Source organism: Molothrus ater, chromosome 6 (assembly GCF_012460135.2).
Source record: "Molothrus ater isolate BHLD 08-10-18 breed brown headed cowbird chromosome 6, BPBGC_Mater_1.1, whole genome shotgun sequence".
Lineage (NCBI taxonomy): Eukaryota > Metazoa > Chordata > Aves > Passeriformes > Icteridae > Molothrus > Molothrus ater.
In genome coordinates, this window is record NC_050483.2 from 28,476,366 (window position 1) to 28,501,662 (window position 25,297).

At 36.7% G+C, this 25,297-nt stretch overlaps 1 protein-coding gene across 1 annotated transcript in view; it reads left to right on the plus strand.

Annotated features, from left to right (window-relative positions):
• The window catches only part of LOC118687111 (cytochrome c oxidase assembly protein COX16 homolog, mitochondrial), a 44,345-nt gene that overhangs the window by 14,355 nt on the left and 4,693 nt on the right, over positions 1–25,297 (plus strand). The window contains exon 3 of the mRNA XM_036383842.2: positions 15,873–15,935. Within this exon, the coding sequence (XP_036239735.1) occupies positions 15,873–15,935 (63 nt within the window). The remainder of the gene's footprint in view (positions 1–15,872; positions 15,936–25,297) is intronic.

Sequence of the window (25,297 nt, forward strand, 5' to 3'; positions counted from 1 at the left end):
TTGAAAGCCATTCTAATTCATGAAATAAGACAGCCAATGAGACTTGAATGTATTTTAATGGATAAAAAAATCTAGTTTAAAACATACCTGGAACTCAGGAAAAGAACATTAATATGAGTAATTTAAAAGTGCTATTAAAATCCTGATGCTTTTCTCTTACAGCACAGTTGGAGTATTTTAAATCCTTATCAGAGCAGGGGCAGATCGACTAGTACTCCTGTTGGGGGGTTGGACAGTTACATGCAATAAGCAATAAAAGAAATAAGATTTTTTTTGTTACAGCTTCTCCTTTAGAAAAATAAAATTATTTAATTAAATAACAGTTTTAATACAAGGAGCTCTGAAAACTTTCACATAATTTAAATGAATTAAACTTGCTAGTCCTACTGTCAGAAAAGGTAGGATTATTATTTACACTTTACTGCTAAAAAAATGGAGGTTGCACAAATCTTAAAGCAGGCTAGTATTCATAACACCCAAGTGCCTGTCTTTTTTGATTATATTTTAAGGATGTGCAAACTCCAGTATGTCACCTTTTGTAAGCATGATTCTTGAATGTATTCTTGCTAATTCAACTGCTAAAAAGACAAAAATTAAACAATCCTTTTGTGGTAAATCTCTAATATATTTCAGATGCCAAACCATGATCCTTTGCCTTCAAAAGTACCTGTTCTTTTCCTTTTTCACTCTTAACTTCACACTGTGCTTAGAGGGAAACCCCATTAGTAAGCAACTTCTCAGTCAACAGTGATGTTCAAAGGCAGCACTGCAGTGGAACTGCTGCTATGTAGTCTGTGTTTCAGTGACTGAGGGGCTAGCTTTCACTTTGGATTCCTGTGCCTTAATGAAAAAAGCTGCAGTAGTTATAAAGACTATGTTATTGATGTCAAACTGACTTTTGAAGAACATTTCCTGATAAAGGTATTAAAGTCCAAGAGAAAATGGTGGTTTGGACCTTTGAGGGAGTATGATTTGGTTGAGGTGCGTTGGGCTGGGGTAGCATTAGGATTGGGAGGGAGACAGAGCCTACAGCTGTAGGTGGAGTGGGGCTGGGAAGGGGCTGCAAAAGGAATTGTGTCCTCTTGTTCATTTGGGCTGTGTTTTGGGATCTTGGACTGCAGCTGAGCCAATGCAGAGGATAGAGAGAGCCTAGAGCTGCAGTTGAAGAGGGGCTATTAGAACGTAAAGAGTAGATAGTTCATCCATTTAGTTAATCTTTGAACATCAGGACCTCAAATATGGCCATCTCTTGCAAAAGCAAAAAGCCACTTTTATCTTCTCAGGATACCTAGATCAGTCATATACCCTCAGCACAATGAATGTCCTGTGTTTAAAGGAAGCTTGCTGAGGCTCTTACTGATGTAATGCTTGTTTATGCTGCTCAGAATTCTCCTGAAACTAATCGAGGATTTCTCCATTATCTGTTGTTGCCAAAATGTCCATTAATGGAGAAATCATTAGCTTAGGTAATTGTTCACTTTCTGGGAAGAATTTATGCAAATCAAAATTGGTTACAGAAAACCAGGTATGCTTATGGGAAAACCATGTGGAATTAACAGAGAAGAAATTAGTAGGTTTGTATGGGCATTGTTCCAGATGCCTTTATTCATAAATGGAAGACTAGGCTCTTTCTTTGTCTTTCTTCTTGTGTATGTAATTGGAGATGTTTATTTAATTTATATTTTTTTTACTGAAAATGTAATTTCTGTTAAATATACAGAAATTTTTTTTTCAACTATATAATAATCAATTATTTTTATATACTGTTTACCTATTGTTGTCATTCCAGGTGTTGTACAGACTTGCTGATTCAGATTTAGTTTTGGATATAAGAATCTTGGAACATGGGGTCTGGTCCGTACTGCTGGCTAATAGTACTGTACTGTAGAGAATTGAAGGGAAGTGATATATTAACTATCTGGAAAAGTTTATGCTTTCTTCCCATCAGAAAACCTTTTAGAGTAAGAGAGGTTTTAAGCTCCAAATTGACTCTGTTGAAGAAATATCATTGCAAGGCAGGTTCTCAGACTTTTGGGATAGGATAGGACTGAATGAGTTCCTCCAGGATAATGTGCAGTACTTCTAACAAAGCTGGAATCTCCATGCCATTTTGTTAGGAAACAAAACATCAATTAGCCTTCAAAGTCTGCAAATGTTTCCTGCTGTGGGTTATGTACAATAGTATTGTATACTTATCTCTTTACAAGCTATGAAGGTCTTGTTCACTTTTTCTTTGTCCTGTGCAAAGTGAGTGCACCCCAAAAGTAGAATGCTAAGAAATAATACTAATGTTTTCTGCCTTACTGAGGTAGAATGTAGAGGCAGTAAAGAGTCAAAATGATAGAATTTCAATTTCTCCTCCATGAGTTTTACCCTCAAATTGGTTGTTGTTTACATTTAAATATGTATGACACATTGTGTTCCAGGAGTTCAAATCCAGATGAAAGTTAAGGTTCCTGACCTATTCTTTCACCATTCTCTATGAGCAATAAGCCTGTAAACCCAGAAAGGGCATTAAAAGAATGGTGGTGGTGGTTGGAAACATACTCAGTAAGCACACTAGGAGTGTAAAACTTGCTTTCTGTAGACTGAAGATTGCCTTTAACATTTCTTAGCTAGTGTTTTTGACCAATTGACTGGCATGTAGCTATCCATGAGGTGTTGCTTATTGACACCTGTGGAGTGTTAGTGTTGCCATTGTGAGTCTTCATTTATTGTATATTTGCTTTGTCTTAAGGTACTAGTTCAAGAAATTATGTAACTGTGAGGATCTCAGCTTTCATTTTACAATCCTGGACCTGAATTGAGAAAAAGAGTGCATGTGGTGCATAGAAGATTATTCTGGAAACCTTGCTGTCCTTTGAAAAATGAAAGAGAAAAGAAAGTTAACATGATCACTTAAGGCACTCTGACTTTTCTGTTTTACAGCAGTTCTCATAGTGGGGCTCGATAGTGGTGGAAGCACGTTGACTGTCTGGTTGGTTATACTCAGTATTACAGGTTTAGAATATTGTTAGTTTGGTCCCTAGTGCTGTTCTTTAACATTGTGTCTTTAATCTCATGAGTGGATGTCAGGAGACCCACAGCAGTGTGTGATTTAAATAACACACACTGATCTCACTGGAAATTTTATATCTGTCTTGTTCAGGTTCTCTCTTTAGCTACCTCCTGCACCACAGACCTCCTCTCTGCCTATCTCACTTTCTTAGTCTGTGGAATATAGGTAATTAATGCTGCTCCACTTTACACAGGAAATAGGACAGTTAATTAATTCAAATAAAAGGAATTATTTAAATTCATATGAGTATTAAAAAATTTCCTCAGGTGAGATCCATTACTTCAGGTGTTCTGGGTCAGGGTAAAATAGCTAGGAAGAAATAGGAGCAGAGAGCTGACAGGTTTCCATGAGACTTATTGTCAAGCAAGAGCACATCAGACATTTCCTGAGAAAGGTGTGGGAAGTCAGTCCAGCATTTTCTCCCTTCTTATAAGTGTATAGTTAAGAGGTGGTATCTGCCCATTAGAATGCTTTCATGTTGCTGTCAGAACATTGCTCTGTTCACACATGTACTGCAATAAGTTTCACACTGTTGAGTCCAGATGGGTGAACTGCAGCAGCACAGTGTTTAAATGAGGTTCAGCATCCACCCAAAAGAGAGTACATCTGCAAGTGACTGGACAAAGCTGTGCCTTGTTGCTGGCTGGCACATTCCTCTTGCTGTCCTCATGTAAACTACCTCAGGTATGTCTGTGGGAGTTACACATATGGGCATGTCCTGGAGTAGTGCAGTAGAAACTGTCTGTTGGTTATTGCTTCCATTTAATTTGCCTATAAAGTCCATCTGGACAGGATTTCTGTGCCCCGGGAGAAGTTTGGTTTGTTTCTTCAGTTTGTTTGTTTCAGAAAAAAGAAGCATTACAGAATAAAATGTAATTTCAATGTTTAGTGTAATGTTAGTAAGGTTTACAAATAATAATGTGTTTCTGTATGTCACATCATTTTTTTTCTTTAAATAATATGTTTCATGTGAGGTGAAAATTCACTTAAATTCACAAAATCACTTAGACCTCTGAATATGTCTATAGTGTTTAAAATTACACAAATCATATGGGTTTTTTTAACTTAGATTTGTGGAATGTCAGTGGATTGTCTCCATCACTACACATACTGCGAGCTATTGCATGAAACTGGTTTACTGCAAGCTGACTTGTTTATGTTATTTTTGGACCTGCTTCTGTGTTCAAAACCAGTATTTGCTCTATATGAAAGACTACCAGAGATACAAAGAATTTAACTGACATAGGTAGCAGGATGAAAAGGTGTGTTTTTAATTTTCTTCCACAAACTTTTCTATTGACTGCAAACTGCAAGATACATGTATTGCAATTCTAAGTAGATAAGCATCCATGTTTGAAATCCTGTTACACCTTGGTGTTCCCCAAGATCCTCAATCTGACCAAAACTTGATGAACTTCATTTCAAGGAGTAATGTGGATAGGGCAAGTCACTGTGATTGGACTGGACTGGCAAAGCCCACAGTGTTCTAATAACAATTAATGGACTTTACTGCTACCAGCCCAGATTGTCACATGCACTCAATTACCTTGTGTGTTCTGCAGGCTTTCTGCTTTATTTTCTTCCAAATAGATTTAGATGGATTAAGACTCATCCTCTGGGCTTCCTGATGTGCAAACACCCCCTACAATGTTAAGGTCAATTTAAATTACCACTGTTAATACTCAAAAGACTCTAAATGGGTTCTTTGTATTTGAAACCCATGTCAGGGTTTCATCTTGCTCATTTTTCCATTGTCTTAAGTGAGATGCCTAATTTGAGATAGCTATCCAGGTAGTCCAGAAAGGAGGTTTGAGAGGAAATGCCCCAACATAGGTTCCATTCAGTTTTAAAGTAGATACTTGAGAAATATGTTGTCCTCTTTTGATGGATTGAAAAATAGAGAGATTGAGTTTGGTATTTTATTATTACCTCATTGCTGTGAGACAATTACCTTCCTTAGTGTATGAATATGGTTATAATTTATTTGTGAACAACAGTGAATAGTGAACAACAGGTGAGATAAACCTCTACCTAACTTCAAGGTGCAGACTCTTTATAATTTTGCATATATCTTTAGGTGGGACTTAGTTTCTCAAGGAATGCCCTTCTACAGATGACTGGAGGAAGAGCCTAAGTAGAGACTTTATGCTTCAAGTCAAAAGTATAGATGAATAAAATGAGGTGAGATGAAGCCCGCCCTAGATACTCTTTTGCTGGAGCTTCACTGGCAAGCTAACAGATGTCTTGAAGGTAGAGGAACTCTTATTTAATCTGTTGTTTGTGCCTGAGGCATTCCTGTATTCTGAAGAATCTGATTCTATAGGAGTTTGTCTTTAAAACATCTGGCTTGATTTAAGTGTGAACAAAATCAGAATATCTTCAGTTGGTGTTTGGTGGAATGTTTTGGGTGGGAAAGGTATCCTTTCTAAACCTGTCAGCCAAGGAATGTGGAATCTTTTTAGCATCTGGCACAGAACCTGGCAGAATAATCAAGTCTTCTCATCTAGCATTTTAGCATTTATTTATTTATAACTACATCTTCCTGTGTTTAATTGGTTTCAGTAAGCTAATTACACAGGTGCAGCATGGCAAGGAATTGATGTTGGTGATTACTGCTTTCTACTTTTTCTTTTCCTTAAGCAGGTCAGGTTGGCCTGGGTCTTAAGTCTAATGATAAACTGGCTAATTTCCTTGTATAAGTAGATTTAGTTTATTTTCAAAGACTAAATGCATTACTGAGCTTGCCCCTAGGTCATCCAAAAATTAAGAAAATAAAACACTTAAATGTTTGGTGCTGTAGAGAATGTAAGGCATACATTTAGGATTGCTTATAGGTAAGAAAGTCTTTGTCAGTCAGTTACCTTTATATCATCAGGCATATTTTACTAAATTAAAGCAGACCTTGCTTTCAGGCATGGCCCGCTTAGTGGGAGGGGTTTGGAATTGTCTATTTAGTCAGGCAGATTGGCTCATTGTTGATGGCTAAACAGGTACCCTTACAGTGACTTTGTTTCTATTTGCAGGCAGAATCTGGAACTTGTTACGTTTTTTGATCATGGTTCAGAACTATATAAGGTAGTAATTTCAGTCCTGCCATGTGGCACAAAATGAAAGGGATAGCAAGAGCTTTTCATACCCAGTATTGTGGTGGTACCAGATGTTCAGATGTTTTCTCTCTCAGTTCAGTTCAGTCCAGAAGGATTGTATGGAAATGAGCTCTTTATCCATGTTATTCTTGAAGATTTTGAGGTTCAGCTGCTAGTGTTTGGTTCATGTTTTTGTATTGATTTCAGCAAAAGCTAATCCATTTTACTTGAGCTCAGATGACTTCTCTACACTGTCTGTGAAGAGCTGTCTGCTGAATTTGCTATTATACCAGACAGAGATGTATGTTTCAGTTTTTCAGACATCCTTTCAGTTCTGCATATAAACCACTATTTTTCTGTAAAAGGCAACACCAGAGTCAACTCTGGGATTCAGTAAGATTTTTGTTGCCACATTCTGAGGCTGACTCTGTATGTATACTTTTGAATGGTTTCCAGTGATTGGATCTGGCTAGACCAGGTGCTTATTGTCACCAAAGACAGCTTACAGCACTGTAGGATGACTTTGAGTTAAGATATCACCTCACATTATTGAGCCTCTCTGTGATGAAATACAATTTACATTGCAAGTACTAAGAGTTCTTTGTTTTAAACAGAAACATTTTTTCAATTTTTTACTTGATGGTCGCTCTGTTCTCAAATTTAGATTCAGATGAAGAGAAGGTTATTAACTGGAGAAACTCATTCTGATGCCATTGCAAGTGGAACTAATTTCAATACATAGCATGTTGATAGCTTTTAGGTATTTATATTTTATATACTACAAAGAATTCTGTTTGGTTTATTTAAATCCTGTCACATTGCCAAAATTAATTACTGGTATTTTTGCCTTGCAATTGAAGTGATTACAAGTGTGTAACTTAGCTTCAGGCAGTTTTTAGCCAAAACATAATTAAATATCCAGCTGTTTTTCCCAATGCCTCCCTCAAGCACCAAAAAACATCTAGCTTTCCAGACTCATCTTGAGAAGCCAGTAGCCATGATGTCAGCAGATCGCAGTCCCTAGGATTTTCTGGAGCTCTAGATCACTACCATTTTTACAAAGGAAATGTTGAAAACCTTTTCCCCAGCATGTGTCCATTTTAAGTGCAATTTCTGTCTAAATGGACCTTCCCTTTCTTCTCCTTTGTGTTTTGAGGCTTGAAGCCAAATGGTGCTGTTGCAAACTTCAGCTGTATAGCAATCTAAACAAGCAGAGCCCAAACTTGATTACAGAGAGGATGTAGGAATACAGGCTTTTTGGATACTGCTTAGAGAAGAGAGATGACTTATCTTATTAGTATCTAAAATGTATGAATTAAAATATTTTGCATTCATAATTCCCGCTGATTTTAGTAGAATTGCTTTGTTAATGTTGTATGTTGAGCCCTTAAAAGAAAAACCCTTTGCTATTCATGTTTTAAACTTAATTACACCAGATTTACCCTTGTAACTTTCTCTAAAATACCCATCAGAATGTCTGATCCTTCGACCAAGTAAACATGTTATTTATTAAAAATAGTGGCAAAATATCTTTCAAAACAAAATGGTGTATGATGTACAAGTGTGTTGGAAAGACTAGTAATTTAAAGTATAATGATTTGGTAAATTAACAGCTTTTTGTAAGTAAAAAGTATTAGAATATGATTTTTCTTCTTACTATAAAACTTCACTAGATGTCAGTGTAGAAAGTATTTTCTCTTAAATGCAATGGGAAATGTAGAATAAGAAGTGTTAATTTCTTCAACACATGCAGATTTTAAGATGAGAGTTACTAGAATTTGGTAGTAATTTTTTGTAGAAATGCATTTTCAGAGCACTGAAAACAATTTTGATGAGTTGACACTAAGAATTGTTTCTGTTCAAAAAGACATTAAAAAGTCAAAATTTGTTTCATTACTCAAAAAATTTCTGTAAAAAACAGATATGTACTGTAAATGAAAATGAAGTTTTAAAACATAATTCAAACCATTTTTAGGGTTAAAAATGGCAGACTTTTTGGTGTTGTTTTATATTCCTGTTTATTTTCAGTGAGGAAAAAAGTTAATGTATATTTCACATAGTTCAAGGTAGGGCTTAGGCACTAACTTACACAGAGAAGAAAAGCAATGCATCTATATTTATAGATGCTTCACTCTGATTAGGGAAAGCATTCCTAATCTGTTAGTGTGCTTGTGCTTGTTTTAACTGTGTTATGTTTTTATATCATGTTTGAGGGATCAGACTATCTCTGTTCCTACGTGAGAAGGTTGATTCTTTGGAGTTCCTTGGGAGCTGGGTTTTTCTGAACATTTTTTGGTGTTATTTTCTTGAAGCTTCAGTGCTTTTATTGAAGGTTTAGTCTCCTATGAGATAGACTTTTCCCTTTAAATTAATTCCTTTGTGTTTCTGAACTGACACACCAAGTGAAAAATAGTGGTTTGGCTATTGTACGGTGCCTCTGGTTTCACTTGGGTTGAAGTGAGCTGCTGCCAGGAACAGTTTACAGGTGAGCCTAATTGAACAGCAGTGAGCACCTGGACACAGGTATTCCTGCTGATGTACAGAACTAACGAGGACACCCTCTCCAATACTCTTCTGTCTGATAGTACAGCACTGAAAAGATTCAGAGGAGATGAGCACAGACTGCTTCCATGCTGCCTTCAGCTGCCAATTCACAATTTCTCTCTTGAAGTTGCTTGCTTTGAACAGAAACTTAAGTGACCTTCATGTTTTTCAGAGCTATCACAAAGGGATTGATTCTGTGCAAAAATAGGATATGACTAAGGAAGCCATAAGGGAAAAAACCCTCTATAAACTATATTTACACTAGTTTTCCAGCCTGGACTTGCATAGTAGGTACATAACCATTAAAAAGGAATCTTCAAAAAAATGACCAAAAAAAATTGACTTTGCTGGAGTTGCATCCAAAGTTGCATTTTAGATTGTTTCTAGCTGTTAAGTATATTTTATTTTGAGGCAAAAGGGTGGGGTTTTTTTCCTAAATACTGGCATCACAAATTTACACCTTTTTTTTTTTTTACACCAAAAGGAACATTTTTTTGTACTGAATTTTGCTGTGAAATTAAATTTATGCTAGCATACTCAGAGCCAAGATTTACAGCACTAAGTTGGTGTAAGTCATATAAATAAATGTGCAACTGAAAATCAAACTGGATGTGAAAGCATACCAAAATTAATTAAATGATGAATACTTCCTGTTCAGAACTGAAAATTCTAGAGTCCTTGTTAGTTTCATTGACCTAATATGGGAGAACTCTAGATATGCTTAAATGTTTGTTGAAGTATGGGATAATTTGGCCATCATATTAGCTTTTAATTGCATTTCCCATGACATTATCGCATAAAAAGTCTGGTACAGAGTTTGGGATTGTAGGTCTTTTTTTGATCAATCTGGAAACAAGTACAAGGTTTGGATTTTGAGAGATCGCTGGTGCACCATGTTCTGCAAGTCTGGGAACTGCTGCTGTAACAACAATTTATATTGCTCCTTTGGAAATGCCTGCATCGATTTCTGTCAGAGGCTGGATGAAATGGTTTTTTTTGTTTAGCTGTCTGTATTCTATGCAGATCATAGGAAAAACTCAAAGGACACAAAGCTAGGGTTTACATCTAGTCTCAGCTGTCTCCCCACTCTTTGTGAGTGTTCTGATCCAGTCAATATTCTTGGATCGTATCCTATGCAGTATAGAATCACAGAGTCATGGAGTTGTTTGGGTTGGGAGGGACCTTAAAGATCACCTAGTTTTAGCCCTCTGTCAGGGGCAAGGGCACCTTACTCTAGACCAGATTGCTCAAAGCTCCATCCAACCTGGCTGCATTTACAAGGATGGGGCATCCACAGCTTCTCTGGCAACGTGTTCCAGTGCCTCACCACCCTCACAGGGAAAAAGGTAGCCTTAAGTAAGTGGGTTTTGTGTATTAAATATTTAAGTAATGTAGCTGAAGGATTGTTGTGAATGAAGTTGCACAAAAATGGTATGTTTTGCCTTGCCCTTCTCTGTTACCTAAGACTGTATGCCAAAGAGCTTGGCATAAGTACAACCCTTGTTGTACCTTACAACCTCTACAAGCTTTGTTCCTTTAATTTCTTAAGTAGAACAGCACTCAGCTTGGCTGTAGTTTACACTGCATTTCCTGAGTCCTGGGATTTATTCTCTCCCATCTACTGCTTCTCACTCTGCTCATAAACCACAACTTAGAATATTTATGACACAGATTTCTGTAGCAATTTATGGGAGTCTTCTCAAAGAAGATTAAAGTTGACTGATCCACTCAAGATTGCTGATTTTCCATTTAGAGGAGTTAGGCATATGATAAATGTTTTCAAAGAAGATATGCTGTGGGAGACTAGAATTGGTGATTATGGTTTACTCTTAAGTTTAAAAAATGGGTGGGGAGAACAAATTGAAAAATTTCATATAAACAGTAATTTTGTGGACTCTCTGTACTGTGGTTACTGCAGGAAAACTGTGTCCCATCTATTCATGCTGGGAAGGGCAGATGAAAAAATGAAAATCTCAATCCTAATTCATGTTCATTAAATTCAGGCCACTGTCTTCTCCCATTTCCAAAGCTGAAATCTTTTTCAGTGGGATATTATTTTGTGGAGGACAGGGTCAGAACAGAAACTCATGTTTTAGTAAAAATAACTAGCTTTAGGGTAGAAATATCTTCCACTGTTTTTCTGGAAATGCTTGCTAAAGGGAAAGTCCTGTAAAACTTTGGCATGCAAATATTTGGTCAGTACCTGCCAGGACACAAGTATACAGTATGCTGCACTGACTGATGTGAGAGGAGGCTGTTAAAATCACAATCCTCTTCTCATGATGTGGCTGTCTCCTGACAGTTTCCTTGTGTAGTAACTGAACCCATCATTTTAGAAGATGTAATATATTCAAGTCTTGGTTTGCTCTAAAGCCCATGGCCACGAATAGTACATGGACAAATAACCACTAATGTTTATAGCAGAGAAAGGCTGCTTGTGAAGATGGGCTGTTTGAGTTACGGATCCAGGCATATGTGTTCTGTGGACAGCTGGGATGCTACCATGAAAATAAGAATGTGAGTCAACTTGGTGGTCCTCTCTGAATGCTCAACAGGAGTGACACTGCTATTCTGCTTTGTATTCCTGTGTTTAGCAGAACCATATAATAATTGGGGTTGGAAGAAACTTTCAAAACTCTTTTAGTAAAACAGTCCTGCAAGGAACAGGGAGATTTTCAAGTAGATCAGATTGCTCAGAGTCCCATCCAGCATGACCTTGAATGTTCCCAGGCATGGGGCATTCACCACCTTTCTGGGCAACCTGGGCCAGTGTCTCACCACGCTCATTATAAAAAGCATATTTCTTATACCTCGTCTAAATCTACCCTCTTTTATTTTAAAACTGTCAACCCTTGTCCTGTTGCTACACACTTTACTAAAAGGTTTATCTGTCTTCCTTGTTAGCTCCCCTTAGTGGAAGGCCACACTTAGGTTTCCCCAAAGCCTTATCTTCTCCAGAATGAGCAAACCAAGCTCATTAGTTTGGTGTTCTTAGCCTGTCCCCATATGGAGAGGTGTTCCATGCCTCTAAACTTCAAAATGGGTAGTGATGGTATCCTTTGGGTTCCCTTGTGGAAGAGCTATCCTTTCCTTATCCTGGAGCTAAAGTTAGTGGCATTCACAAATTTCTCAGTTTCTCTCTACCAGTATTATTTGTTTCTGAGCCAAAATGAACTGTGGTCAATACAAAATTGTTAGCAGAGATTTTTTTTTAGTAGCAGCACTTTTAGGTTTATAAATGTACCAAAAATACTTGTGTCACAAACAAAAAATCCTCTTTACTGAGATGAGTGTGTGTTTTTCACAGGGCACTGCAGGAGTCCCTGGTTTGGCAGGGGCTGCAAGGACCAGTTATTCCTGCTTTGCTGTGTAATGATGTCTGCACCCCAAAGTGCACTGTTTTTAACACCTAGAAATGCTGTCCAGGTTCTAATTGAAAAACTGAAATGTCAGCCTTAAAATGAGAAGCATCAGCCTCATTTCAAAAGTTTCTATTACAGCCTCAAGTAGCTGCCTACTAAGATTTCTAAGAATGTTTCTGTGCTTAACCTCTATTACTTTTAGCTGTTAAAAATCTTTTTAAAATCTGTTTCTTTGGGAACCTTTTGAAGTTAAGTAAGGGTAAACCTGAAGGAATGGTGGGAGTGTAAAATGGGACAAAATTCTAATTTGAAACCTGGATTCTTAAACCTTTTCTGAGATTTTTCTATATTGCACTTGCCCTCGCCCTTTCAGTTGATGTAATATGAGATAAGCCTGTATAATGCAAAATATGGAGAATGTTTTATTCATTTTTACTGCAAGTGCTAAAAGGGAAAAAATACACCCTAGAAAAAGAAAATAAGTAAAGCCTTTAAAAATTGTATTTATAGTACTGATTTCAAAGCCTTGCAGACAGCATCTCGTGAAGGTTGTCTAAATACTTGCATCAAGTATTTCAGTAGTCTTTCAGTAAGAATTTAATGTGAAATTTATGTTGTAACTACACATGCACATATCTTTGAATTCTACATTTAGAGATAAACTCTGAATTTAAATGGATCTTAGAAGAGTAGCTGAGATTTTGCTGAACAAGAGGAGTCCTCTACTGTAAAGGAATATCTTTTCTGTTCCTTCCTGCCTCCTAAATACTGGTGGAGAGGACACTGTCAGACTCTTAGAGCATTTGGGCTTTGTCTGCTGTCATCATCATATTTACTAATACAGATTTGTATCTGTAATTTAGCTGAAGATCTATTTGCCAGTGCATAGCTGAATACTTCTAGCTCATTTGGCAGTATGTGTTGTCATAGTAGTCATCATGGAAGCAAAATGTATGTTTGTATTTGGATCTTGTGGCAGATGTGTAATACAACAGAGCTACTGCTCTGGCATGGCCATTTTCCTGGCTCTACCCCCATTTGAAGTGTTCTCTGGTTATGATCAGTGATTGTGGCTCATATTGATGTTTATCTGCCTTTTCAGCCTTTTCAGAATGAAAATAGCATATAGCATCATTCACTTTTTTTCTTGTGATGTTTCAAAGATAGCACAGCATCGTACAAACACAGTGGAAACAAAACTTTTTAATACACTTTTTCTCAACTTCTGTATAGGTTCCTAAAACAATTTATAACCCACCCATCTCATTTGGTAGCTGAAAAGCTGGGGTTTGCAGTCAAGGCATTAGAAAGTGCAGGTGACTGAATTACTGTGCCAGCTCAAGTGTGTTTAAATTATTCTATGTGAGTAAGTATGTATATAGGGCACAGGAAATATATACTTGCTCCTCTTTTTTACTTTTTTTTTGGTGGAACTTGGGGCAAAAGAATCAGTTTTGTGGAGTGAGCTTAAGGTGTATATGAAGTTTGCCCTCAGAACAGGGTTTAACTTGTCTTTTTGGGTAACTTAATTTCCCAAACAAAATTTCTGCTTCCAAAGAAGCAGCACTCTGTTCATTTTGCATTTTCAGGGTATTTTTTAAAAAGAAATTTCAACTAGGCTTCTTCATTTCTGACTTTTTGTTAATATTAAAGTTACAGCATCAAATTGGAATGCTGTGTCTCAGTTTTAGCGCTGTCTTTGTGAAAGCAGAGCAGAGTGAAGACAGGAGAAAGTCTGAAGACAGAAAGGGCTGGAAGGAAGGAGAAGCAGTAGTAGCTTAACTGATTGTTTGCCTTTGCCTTACACAAATGTGGCCATGCAAACACCACACATTAAACAAACACACTAAAAATTGATAAAATAAAACTTGATAATATGATATTGAACTGTCTTTGTAAGTTAAATTCTGGCTGTATTTAATTAAGTAAAAACAATGTTTCAACCATGATACTTTGCCTTATTATTAAATGGAGGGAAACTGTAGGATAAAATAAAACTGTTGCTGCCTTACTTACTGCAGCTTTAATTTCCCCTTGTCCATATGTGTATTGTGAGAACACAAAGCATAACAAATAGTGTTTGCATTTAGTTCTGAATACAGTGAGGTCCATGATCACTCTTCTCTCTCTGAAAGCAAGCTTCAAAGCCTGTCTGGCTGCCCAGAGACTTTGCATTTCTGCACATGTGATGGATGAGTTCGTTGTTCTAATAAAGCATGGCTGTTGTTGGAGGTCATGGTCACAGGAGAAACACAATCCATCTTTAATGAGGGGCACTTCTACAGAGGCCTTGGATGCCAAGACAGAGATGGAGCATTTAATTTTTTATTTGATGTAGAGGGCCAGTGCAGAGACACTATCTTGTTTTACAATTTTTTTTTTTAATTGCTAAGAAGGTGGGAGCTGTATCCGGTACAAACATTAACCATTTTAGATATTTTGGCTTAGGTCCCAAGTGTAATGAATCTGGAGGTTGCAAATGTGTGTATTTCTATGGCCAGATCGCTGATGAGGTAGGGAAATCAAACCTCTGGCCATGCACAGATGGTGTTAGACTTGCCTGTCTGAGCATCCATCCTTAGGAACTGAGGTCTCACAGGCTGCATGCTAACTAGCAGACAGTGCCTGTAATCAAGGGGAACATTATGGCCTAGGGAAGTTCTTCAGAGCAATTCCCAACAATTCACATAGTTGATGTGTATTTTAAGTACCTCTGATAAGTAGGAACTTGTGTTAGAAGAGAATCTGAAGGTGGATCTTCTCATTGGCTGGGCAAATTCTGTTACATGTATGCCCTCCTTTTTGTTTTCTAAACTATTTGTAGATGTTGGGCCTTGGTTGTGATGAGGGTTACTGGGCCCTTTTTGTTCAGATCAAGAAGCAGCAAATTAAGAGTAACAAGTTTTCTTCACTGGATTAGTTATAGCTGGAGTAGTGTACAAGGGATATAGAATTATACACATTACCAGTCTCCTTACGCATTCATTTTGGTTTTTAAGCTCTAAAAATGAGATTGTTCTCTCATGGTGAATTTATTTGGTATTATAATTATATTGCATAAAGACTATGTCTGAATACTGTGTATGTGGCTGTTTGAGAAGAAGGTAAAACGCTTTCTCTAAATGTGAAGAATGCTAATTATCTTCTTCCCCTTAGCTTCTGCTCTTAGACCTGTGGGAGACAGGCGTTATTTAGCAAAGGGAGGGATGAACATCACTTCTTCCAGGCTCAGAAGAAGTTAAAACATGAAATGTTTCTGCTGTGGTTCATTGACATGTCTGTTCTTAGATTTGTTCTTTCAATAAGCATCTCTGAAAGGTGGCAGGAAACACCAGCACTGTCAGTACAGAATCAAAACTAGGAAAGAGCTGTGTGTTCACCAGAAAATTGGAAATTCAACTCATGCTTAGACTTTGAAAACCAGGAAACATTGTATGCCTATTCCCTGAACTCAACATTCAGGAGTATAATATATTCCACAATCCCAATTTTATTTTTCTTGTGCTTGTTTCATTTAATTAGGCTTTGTTTAGTTTAACAGTTTTAAACTAAACAGGTACGGATTTAAGTATCTAACGTAATGCAAGTGTTGGGCTATAGTGAAAAATGTGTTTTTAATATTTAATAGTTTGGCAGTTAATGTGTTTCTTTTCAGCCCAATTCTTGTACTGTGTTCATCGTTCTGATATTGGAACAAATGGCACATAAACTCTTTTAGAGGAGAGGAGGGTTTGCATGTACCAGTACTCAGTTTATTTGCGGTTAAGATTTCTTAAAAAATATACTCTTAACATTTTTGCTGTATTTTTATTTGTCTTTCAGGTTGATCCAGCTTTGAAAGAAAAATTAAAACAGAACCGTGTGACACTGGAATCTGAATATGAGGTAAAATAAATTTGTTGCCTGGGGCCCATAACCTTGGCTACCCTTGATTACTCTGGCCGCTGGTGGGTCGTATCTGTCCCTAACTAAAATTAGATCAACCATCTGCCTTTGAATCACTGATGTCGAATAAAAACAAGGATTTATGTAAAGAAAGGTTTTTGAACACGTAGTGCTTCTTTCTGAACACAGCTTTACTTTGATTTCCAGGCATCAAGTACAGTGATACAAATAAATTCACTATTTCTGTGGTTAACCTAGTTTATAAATGTAGAGCTGATGTTGGCCTTAGAGGGAGTGTGTGTGAATGTACATCAGCACTTCTACTGCATGAGTTTGGATGATCTTTAGACCAAATTACAGAACAATGTGCATGATGTACTTTATCCTATTTCTTCTGTATCTTTGAAACAACTGTCATTCCTTTTACATGGTTTCAGAAAATTTTATAGAAAAATAGTTCACTCTTCCCTCAACACTGCATTTTCTTCAAATATTACTGAGTTCTAAAATGTCTGTTTTAACCAGTTCAGTATCCAGAGTCTTATAAATTTTCAGGCCTACAAAAAGCCATGTTAGAAAAACTGGAAAAAGCCTCTCTGTGACCAGAAACAAAGGATAAAGCTATTTAAGATTATTCTTAATGTTTTAAAATTAATTGAATCAAATGTCCAACTAACACTTCATCTATCTCTGTGGCCTTTATGCTGAACACAGATTTTTGTTTTCTTCCCATACCACATTTCTGTCACAAGCCTTTGAAGATCTCGATTGCACCCATTGCTCTCATACTTAGGTGTCCAAATGGCAGTACTTGATCTTGATAATAAAATTTTACTATTTTATTACTGTTTTGTAATTTGTCTGAAATAAAAATAAAACTTACCTTTTATACTTTAACAGGCCTAATTTCACAAAATATTTACTGCTTTTTACCATTATTGCAAATAGTTTTGGGCTTCCTCCTGCTATAAAGAATTGTGCTTTCTGGTGCAGGGAATAACAAGATGGAAAGTTCCAATGGAGACTCAAAACTTACAAATTCATTAAGTTCTGATTGCTTCTGGGATTACTGTCTCTCAGTTTCCATTCAATATATTGTAAGCCTGCTCTGATTTGTTTATGTGGAAGAAAAAGTAAAAAGAACCACATCTCAAACTCAATATCTTACCTCAAAATCAACAGATCTGTATTCAGATATACCATAGTCTTTCTTCAGAAGATGAGTAAATAGGTTAAGGAAAATATTTAAATAGCCATAATTCCATTATCTTTATGGATAAATCAATGCTAATAAAATACATCTGGCATAACAATATATTACAAGCCTTCTTAGGTAATGAGACTCTTTTCTGACGGACAGAAATGACAGAAGCAATCTTACTTTTTCTTAATCTAAACTGTAGAGAGTTCCCAGACTGAAATTCTTCCAGAGTAGTGCTTGGGTGTTATAGAGGGCAGATCAGTTCAACAAAACAAATGGATTTGCATAATGAAAATAGATTTGGATTATTGTTTTGAAATCTAATACCAATATATACTTTATTATGGGCACCAACTTGCAAGCACACTTTAATTTCTTGCTTCAGTGAAACTTGTGAAACTACCAGCAGTCCTGCACATAGTTTGCAGGCTCCACGCTGCTAAGTGTGTGACAATTTTAAGTCACTGTTACCTCTGTATTCTGGTGGATAAAATCTAACCAATCACCCCGTTGCAGCTAACATTTAGGAGAGTAGTTTTCTGTGGACCCCATCTTTTCCAGACTAGAGGGGTTTGGCTGGATGTTTTTCTCCTTTCTTTATTTTTGACTTGTCCAAAATACAGCTCTTAGGAACACCTTCTAATTCAATATATAGGTCACATTGAAGGATTACACTGGTGGCTGTTACTAAATATGGTGTGATAAGAGATCAAGGGCAGTTAAAAAAAAGTTGCTGTTTTGATATGTAAAGCCTTATTTTACAATATTATTAGCATTATATCTGCAGTTGTTACTGAGGATACCATGCCAACTCTTTTGAAGCATGGTTGCCTGATAAATGCAAATGTCCTTTGGCCCTCCCCAAGATCTTAGTGTCCTTACAGAAGTGTACATATTGAATTCATATGGAATTCTTCTAGAATGTCATAATTTCTTCTATAAGCGTACATATATGCCCTTATGGGCATATTGCAAGAAGTAAAGACATTTCCAGTATTTCAAACATGTTGAAGTCTGCATTTTGTCTCTGATGTGCTGGTCATGGTGATGTAAAAAGATATAATCACAGACCTAATTTATTGTGAGGAAATTAACATGAAGGCATTTTCTTACCTTCTCATTTACTAAATTATATCTCAAACTATAAAAGGAATGTTTCTGGTCAGGATACTATTTTGAGGAAGGAAGAATTTACATGTGTAATTCATACTGCATTTCTTGTATCTCAGATCTGTTAATAATGGCATTTATCTTGTGTCTTGGGACATGCCAGAGGAGCAAGCTACCTTTGCATACACTCTCCATTGTTTATGCATTCCTCTCGCACACTTTTGTGTCCTCATATGACCAATTAGACCCTGCTGCTCCCCTTTGCCTAATAAATCACAGCTCTGTCCACTAGTGATGCTGGTACTAATGTGAATGTAGTTCTGCTGCTGAGCTGGGCCTTGTAGAACACACTGTAAAAAATGTCAAGTGTTTGACCTGTGACAAAAGCCTGAGTATTTTATTTGAAAGGACAAAAATTTGTTTGAAAAAGGGAGATAAAAATCCTGATTATTATGATGAGTGAAAACCATTCTCGTGGTTGTTTAACAGTCATAGTACATTCCTCTTCATGTTTTTAATGCAGTCTCAAAATAGCATTCCTTATTCTAGCACTTGGTTTCTGTACTTCTGTGAAATTAATGGTCTAATAAGCACTAAAAAATCTGGCCTCAGTTACATCAGGCTCCAAAATATAGAATTGTTGTTAGGGGTTTTTCTAGCAAATAAAAGCTTCCTTAAGAATTTACTAACATTTTGCTGTGGGAAAAAATCATTTAAGTTTGAATCAAATATGTGATATTCAGTGGGAATCAATAGCAATTGATAGTAGAGGAAAATATATTCCAATAAATAAAAACGTGAAGGATTGCTATGGAAACAGTAAATGAGTTAGTCATAAAGCAGGGAAGACTGATAGAAGATGCTAAGGGCATCAGAGCTGTCTGACAGGTAATCTGACAAGGACAGGGGTGAGAGGATGGTGTTGCAGCAAACCAAGAATAAAATAATGAGGATGTAAAATAATGAGTAACTATGTTGACAAAGTAGCAACATTCGAAAACATATCTGTATTTTTTTAGAGAAAAAAGTCCTTTATATTTGAATCAGATGTGCTTCCAAATCCCTTAATAATCAAACAAGATGTTAAATACCTACTAGACTCTGATGGTTTATAGCTATGTTCTAGGAATGGGCTTGGAAGACTTCAGTGGCTGCTGAAAATTTCAGTCTGGGAATGATGGTTCTCTGAGAATCATCACTAGGCAGGAAGGTGATACTATTAAAAGAGTTCTGGGAAATTTGGGACATTCAGGCACTATTGGGTACTTTTTTCAGTGATGTGAAAGAAATTGTGAAATCATTACTAATGTGCAAGTGATACGAAAATATTGCGATAGTAAAACTGTGGCAAGGCAGGGAGAGAGAGCTGTTCATATAACTTGCTAACATGGGCCCATTAAAAGTGCTAAGTACCTTTTAGAGTAACTGAAGTTATTTATTTCAAAAACTGAAAATGCAGAGTAGACTGCATTCTGAAAAGCAGCAACTCGGAAAAAGATTTAGGAGTCAGTGAATAAATAATTCAGCTTGATCTTCTAGTGTGATCTTGTGCCACAAAAGCTAATTCAATGTATGAATATGAACAGGAATGGTAGATGTAGGAACAGGTGATTTTACTTCTGAGTGTGGCACTGGTGAGGCTGGGACTGAAATTCTGGTTCTCCTTTTGGTATCTGTGTTTTGAACAGGGCTTTAAGAACAGATTGCGGAACAGGCTGACTGTACTAACTTAGGGCTCTGAAAATTCCTTAAAAGAAAGTTAAAGATGTAAATAATATGAAAGGGACTGAGAAGAATGGTGTTTTCATATAAATACTTCCATAGGAAGAAGGTCATAGGAATTGAACATTGTTTACTGCAGAAATTATAGTAAAATTAGAAGTAAGATCTGTTCTTAATAGCTGGGAAGATCATTTGAACACAACAGCAAGAAAAATGAGTCTTCTGTGTTTCAAAATATCAAAACTAAAACTTTACAAGGTTTTCCTTCAACTGGTTGCAAGGATGGCATAATTGACATAATAGTCAAATGGTCTGCAAATGGTCAGACTAGAGAATGCTGCTTTCTTGACTTAAAGAGTATGAATGTTGAGAAGGTTTCACTCCTAATAATTTGATAAATCACAAAAAGTCAACAATAGTTCTGGACAGAAGTTTTTTAATTGTTTGTCCTGAGAATTACAGCAAAAGACTTGTAATTACAGTATTAAAATGTATATTGAGGACAGTTGAAAAATTAAAAGAAGGTATTTGGATAGGTGTTTTGGGAATATAACCTATATATTTACTGTCTTAAAAGAAGAATTTGAATAAGCTCTTCTGAAAAAGACTCAGGCCACTTATTGCTTATTTGACATATCTTCAGGGGCCAGCAGAATGGATGAAACCTTTTTTCAGGGAACGACAGTGTAGGAACACAGTAATTGCATCCAAGTGTGTGGACAGCAGGAGTGCTCTAGAAAGAAATTCCTGGATGCCAGTCATTGATATCTGCAAGGGTCTTGTTGCTGTCTTTATCAGTACCAGAGGATTACTGATTTTGTTGCTGTTCAAGAATTAACAGATTAGTGTACTGAACTGATTTGCTTCAATGTCTGTGAAGATAGTGGTGGCTAAATGCCTTGAGCTGTTTGAGAGCTGATGGAGATCTTGGGAAAATATCCCTCCTTAGTGAGTGTCATGATAATAAATAGGTTTAGATAAATGAAGAGGTTGAGATACTTTCTTCTTCCTTTAATCACTCTGTTCCTTCCATGCACTCTTCTTTCTTGGTGCATTGTCCAGCCTAGCCATTAGATTCCAACTGCCCTCCATGTTGTGTCTGGGACAAGCTGAGTTTCTTGTATTTCAATTTATTCACCTGTGACATGTTCTTTTATGTTTTTATTTCATTGTGAGTCTTCAACACAGTGTTTTGTAGAGAAGTACAAAGTTCTGTTATTTTATCATCAATAGAAACTGCCTTGGGAAAGGATTTTAATCTAAATAGTTTGTGTTAGGCATTTTATTCTGAGTAGATGTACAGTCCATACCCAAACCTATAGTTTTTGAACTTTTCTTTTTGACATCTCAATAGTTTTCTGTACCATAGTTCAATGTGTTCAAACTATAAACTCTCTTCAGAGTTTTTCATAGAGAAACACATGAAGGTGGAATTTGGTGATGGGTATGGTCTGGGAAAAATTCTGGTGGAAAAGTCTCTTGCAGGAAAAAAAGCCTCCAGAGTAAAGTTCATAGGGTATCACTTTTTACTGGTGTTATTTCTGGATGCATCTCTATTTAATAGTCCAGTAAATTCTTTCATAGTCATCTCTTAGCACAGGATTTTTCCTTAACTGAGAGCTGTTTCTTTCATATATGTTTCATTTGCACTTTCCTTATCCAGTAGGAAGACACTGATGTCTAATAGAAGGAAAACAAGGTGAGTGATTATCAGTCAGACAGCCGACATGGTTGGGACTGTTACAAATGATCTCTTCTCATCACCCTCTCTCCTCTCTCCAAAATAGAATCCTTAGTATCAATTTGCACTCCATGTGTGTTTTTTTGGTTTTTAATGCCACATGAATTGACCACCTCTTACCATGCTAGTGCCAACACTGTGTGTTGTCTCAGTCACAGAAAAGCCCAAAAGTTTGAGTAGGGCAAGTTGTATGCACACATCATGGCTGAATTCTTTCATTTATTGTGTTAATGAGTGCTGCTAGCTACTGCTTGTTCTAACAGGCTTACTGATCAAACAGAAAAATTATATGCAAGATTCTGGTGGAGGTTGAGCATGGAGTTTGCACACTTCTTAGCTAAAAAATCAAATTTCTAAAAACTGAATGAAGAAGTTCCCAAGTTTAATACCTGACTTCATTGTGTGTCTGGCAAAACTTGGTATTTGCCCAGGGATAGCTGGGAGGCATCACTGAGAAGTTCACAGGCTGAGGAAAATGGTGTTGGTTAGTCAATATGTAATTATCCATCTTGTTTATAGCATCTTCCCCTCAAGTCATTGGAGAGCCAGTGTCCCCCTGTGCCATCTTACAGCTCTAACACAAATAGTCTTTAAGCACAATGCACTTCAAAACCAACATACCTTCCAGCTCTAGAAAGACCCCAGACCTTATCTTCTAAAACTTCATGCTGTAAAAATTTTAAAAGATGCCTTGATCTTTCTAAGACAGAAGTCTTTCTGATTTGATTTGAAGACCTGTTGGTTCTAATAGAATGACAGGTAGAGTTATTCACATATTATTTTGAACTGTACATTCAGCAGTTTTGCTGAGAAGTAGCTTTACTGTTACTGGTGGGAATAATGGGAATAATGCTCCTATTATTGTCCTCATCAATTAGAAAAGCGATTTTAGCTGTAGAGAAGAAACAGGAGGATTTTTTCCCCTATGAGAAATTGCACAACAGCACAAATCAAACAGTAGCCACTGATATTACTGAAAAACTATTTATGGCTGAAAGATTTGAAATTGCCCTGTTAATGTTTAGCCCAAATCATAGTTTCTCAACAGAGAAAAGCCTTCTCTTTCAGCATATAAATTGATAAGCAAATTCTGGAAGAGAGGTGAGTGGAAAATCAGCAGGGAAGTGTAGATGAGAAGCAGAAGTCCTAAACTACACTAACTGTGTGAATGTTACCTGAACCAACTGAGACCAGGGTAGAGGGGGGGAGCATGTGAGAGGCAGGAGATTGAGCCCACCAATTCAGAAGGGTCAGCTGCTTGGTGAGGTTGACTGCTGATTTGAAGGAGTGTGGTTACATTAAAGTAGTAATGGCCTGGATTTAAGTTTAATTTGACACTGTTGTTGTAAACCTTCTCTAGTTGTTTCTTTTCTTATGTCCACACGCTTCTGTTAGTAGTTTCATGGTGGTAACTGATCATTTCTTGTTGTGGTAATCTCTTAGTCTTTTGCTGTGGTGTTCATTGCAGCTTTTCCTTCTCACATAAGAAACCTTGTTTTTCATATCTCTTCGGAAGGAAAAACACCATGTGTGACTCATGGGTCTCATATGTTTTTATCCTGGTACACCTCATCCTTTTTTTATTAGAGTATCTTTTTATCTTTATTAGAAGGACAGACTGTGCCAGATTTTATATACAGAAGGTAAAAAAATGTCCACACTTCCAAGTATTCATAGTCTTAGGAAGTTGTTTGAAATAAACCATTTCATTGGGGTCAGGAGTGCTTTCTGTGCTCCAGATAGAGATGTGCTGTAGAGATCTGTATGGTCTTAGCAGCAAAAGAAATGTAATTTTTTACTCTTACTGGTCTCCTGCATTGTTAAAGATCACACATCCCCTTCAGTCAAGTTCACCTTTATTTAGTTGATAAAGATGCTGCAAACATCCCAAAAGTCTGTCCCTGGCTGCTTATATTTTAGAGACTTGTGCTGCAGTAACTAGGACATCCCTTTACAAAGTTTAGTATGATATAAACTTAGCAAGAACAAGGAGTCAGATTTGGGAAATTCCTTGGTGCTTTTGACTTGGCTAGGTCTCCCAAGTAGTGAATTTAGGGATAAATCTTAGTAAGCACCACCTCCCTTTCTGGGGCAGGATAACCATAGCTTGATAAAACTTTTCTATATGAGAGAAATTAAAACTATCCTAAATGTACCTAATTGCTTAATTAAATGTGGAATTCACTGAATTTGGGATGTTTGATCTTGAAGTTGTACTACTGCAATCCTGCTATTATTTATGTTGGACCTTTCTGAGTTTCGTTTTTGCTTAGGAAAAGAAGATACACTGAAAGTAAATGACCCATGCATGCATTGTTTTGACTTTGTCATAAAGCTTGTGAATCTTTTGGACTGAGAAGTCCATCTTGGGTGATCTGCAGCTGTAATACATAAATAGCACTGGATTATCCTCTGAGATTTATTGTGGTTTTTAAGAGATTCTGAATTTTAAGAAGGAAAACTGCTTGTAAATTAGGATGAAATCATGGCAAGGCCTAATTCCAGATGGAAGTTTGTCTCATGTTATTTTCTCTTACGTTAAAAATTCAAGGTTGTGTAATCATGTAGTTTTAACTGAGTGATAGAATTGTTTAGTTTACCGAGCACTTTGTATCACTATAACACCTTCACATAAAGCTATGACAGTACTCTGTGAACATTAATTAAACTCTGTGACACCTCTGAGGTGGAGGCAAGTCCTGTTTGCATGCTTTACATATGGAAAAGGTTGCACAGACAAACTGGTGGTGCAGTTCCTCAGTACACATCTTCTGTGAAATAGTCACTCAAAGATGTTTCACTTCTCTCTTCACCCACTTCTCTCTTCACTCTTCATCCTTCAGCCAGTTCAAGTGTTTCCATAGTCCTATGCTTCTATAGGATTTGTTCATAAGCAGTATGGATTTATTTTCCTAAACTATTTTGTTGTTTCTGGTTGGAGCACAGCCCCACATCATTGAATTGGCATAATTAAAGGGGAAATAATGCATGGGGAAAGAGTCTCTTAAACCAGTTCACCATAGGTTACTTAATTGTGCCATAGATGAATGCTATTGGATCCCACTGAATTAAGCAACAAAGCTTCTATTGGGTTTTGCCAGTCTTCAGTAAAGCCAAAAGGAGAAGCAGCTCTCTGGATACTTACATGCCAGTCTCCCCTCACCCCCTGCAATTCTTCCCTTAATGAACAAAAACTGATCTTATTCTGGCCATATTTTGCTGCTTACTAACTTGCTTGTTTTCTAATATCATAAAAACTAAACATTCTCTAATTGAAAAAAAACCCCTTCCTTTTAAACTGAGGATTCAATCACTAATCATGGGCTATTAAATCCCAGATTATTAAATCACTAATTGCAGATATTAAATTATGTCACTTCCTAGGCAAAGTAACACCCAGTTTATATTAAGAAAATGAGATGTCAAAAAGATGGCTCTGTGAAAGAGTTATATAAAAAACCCCACTAAAGCCATATCAGTGCGATGATGAAGATTTTCAGTTATACACAAGACAGCAGATTCAGTGTTAGCTGTAATTCTGTACCTCTTCATCCATATATCATTATAGAGCTCCTCAATATACCTTTT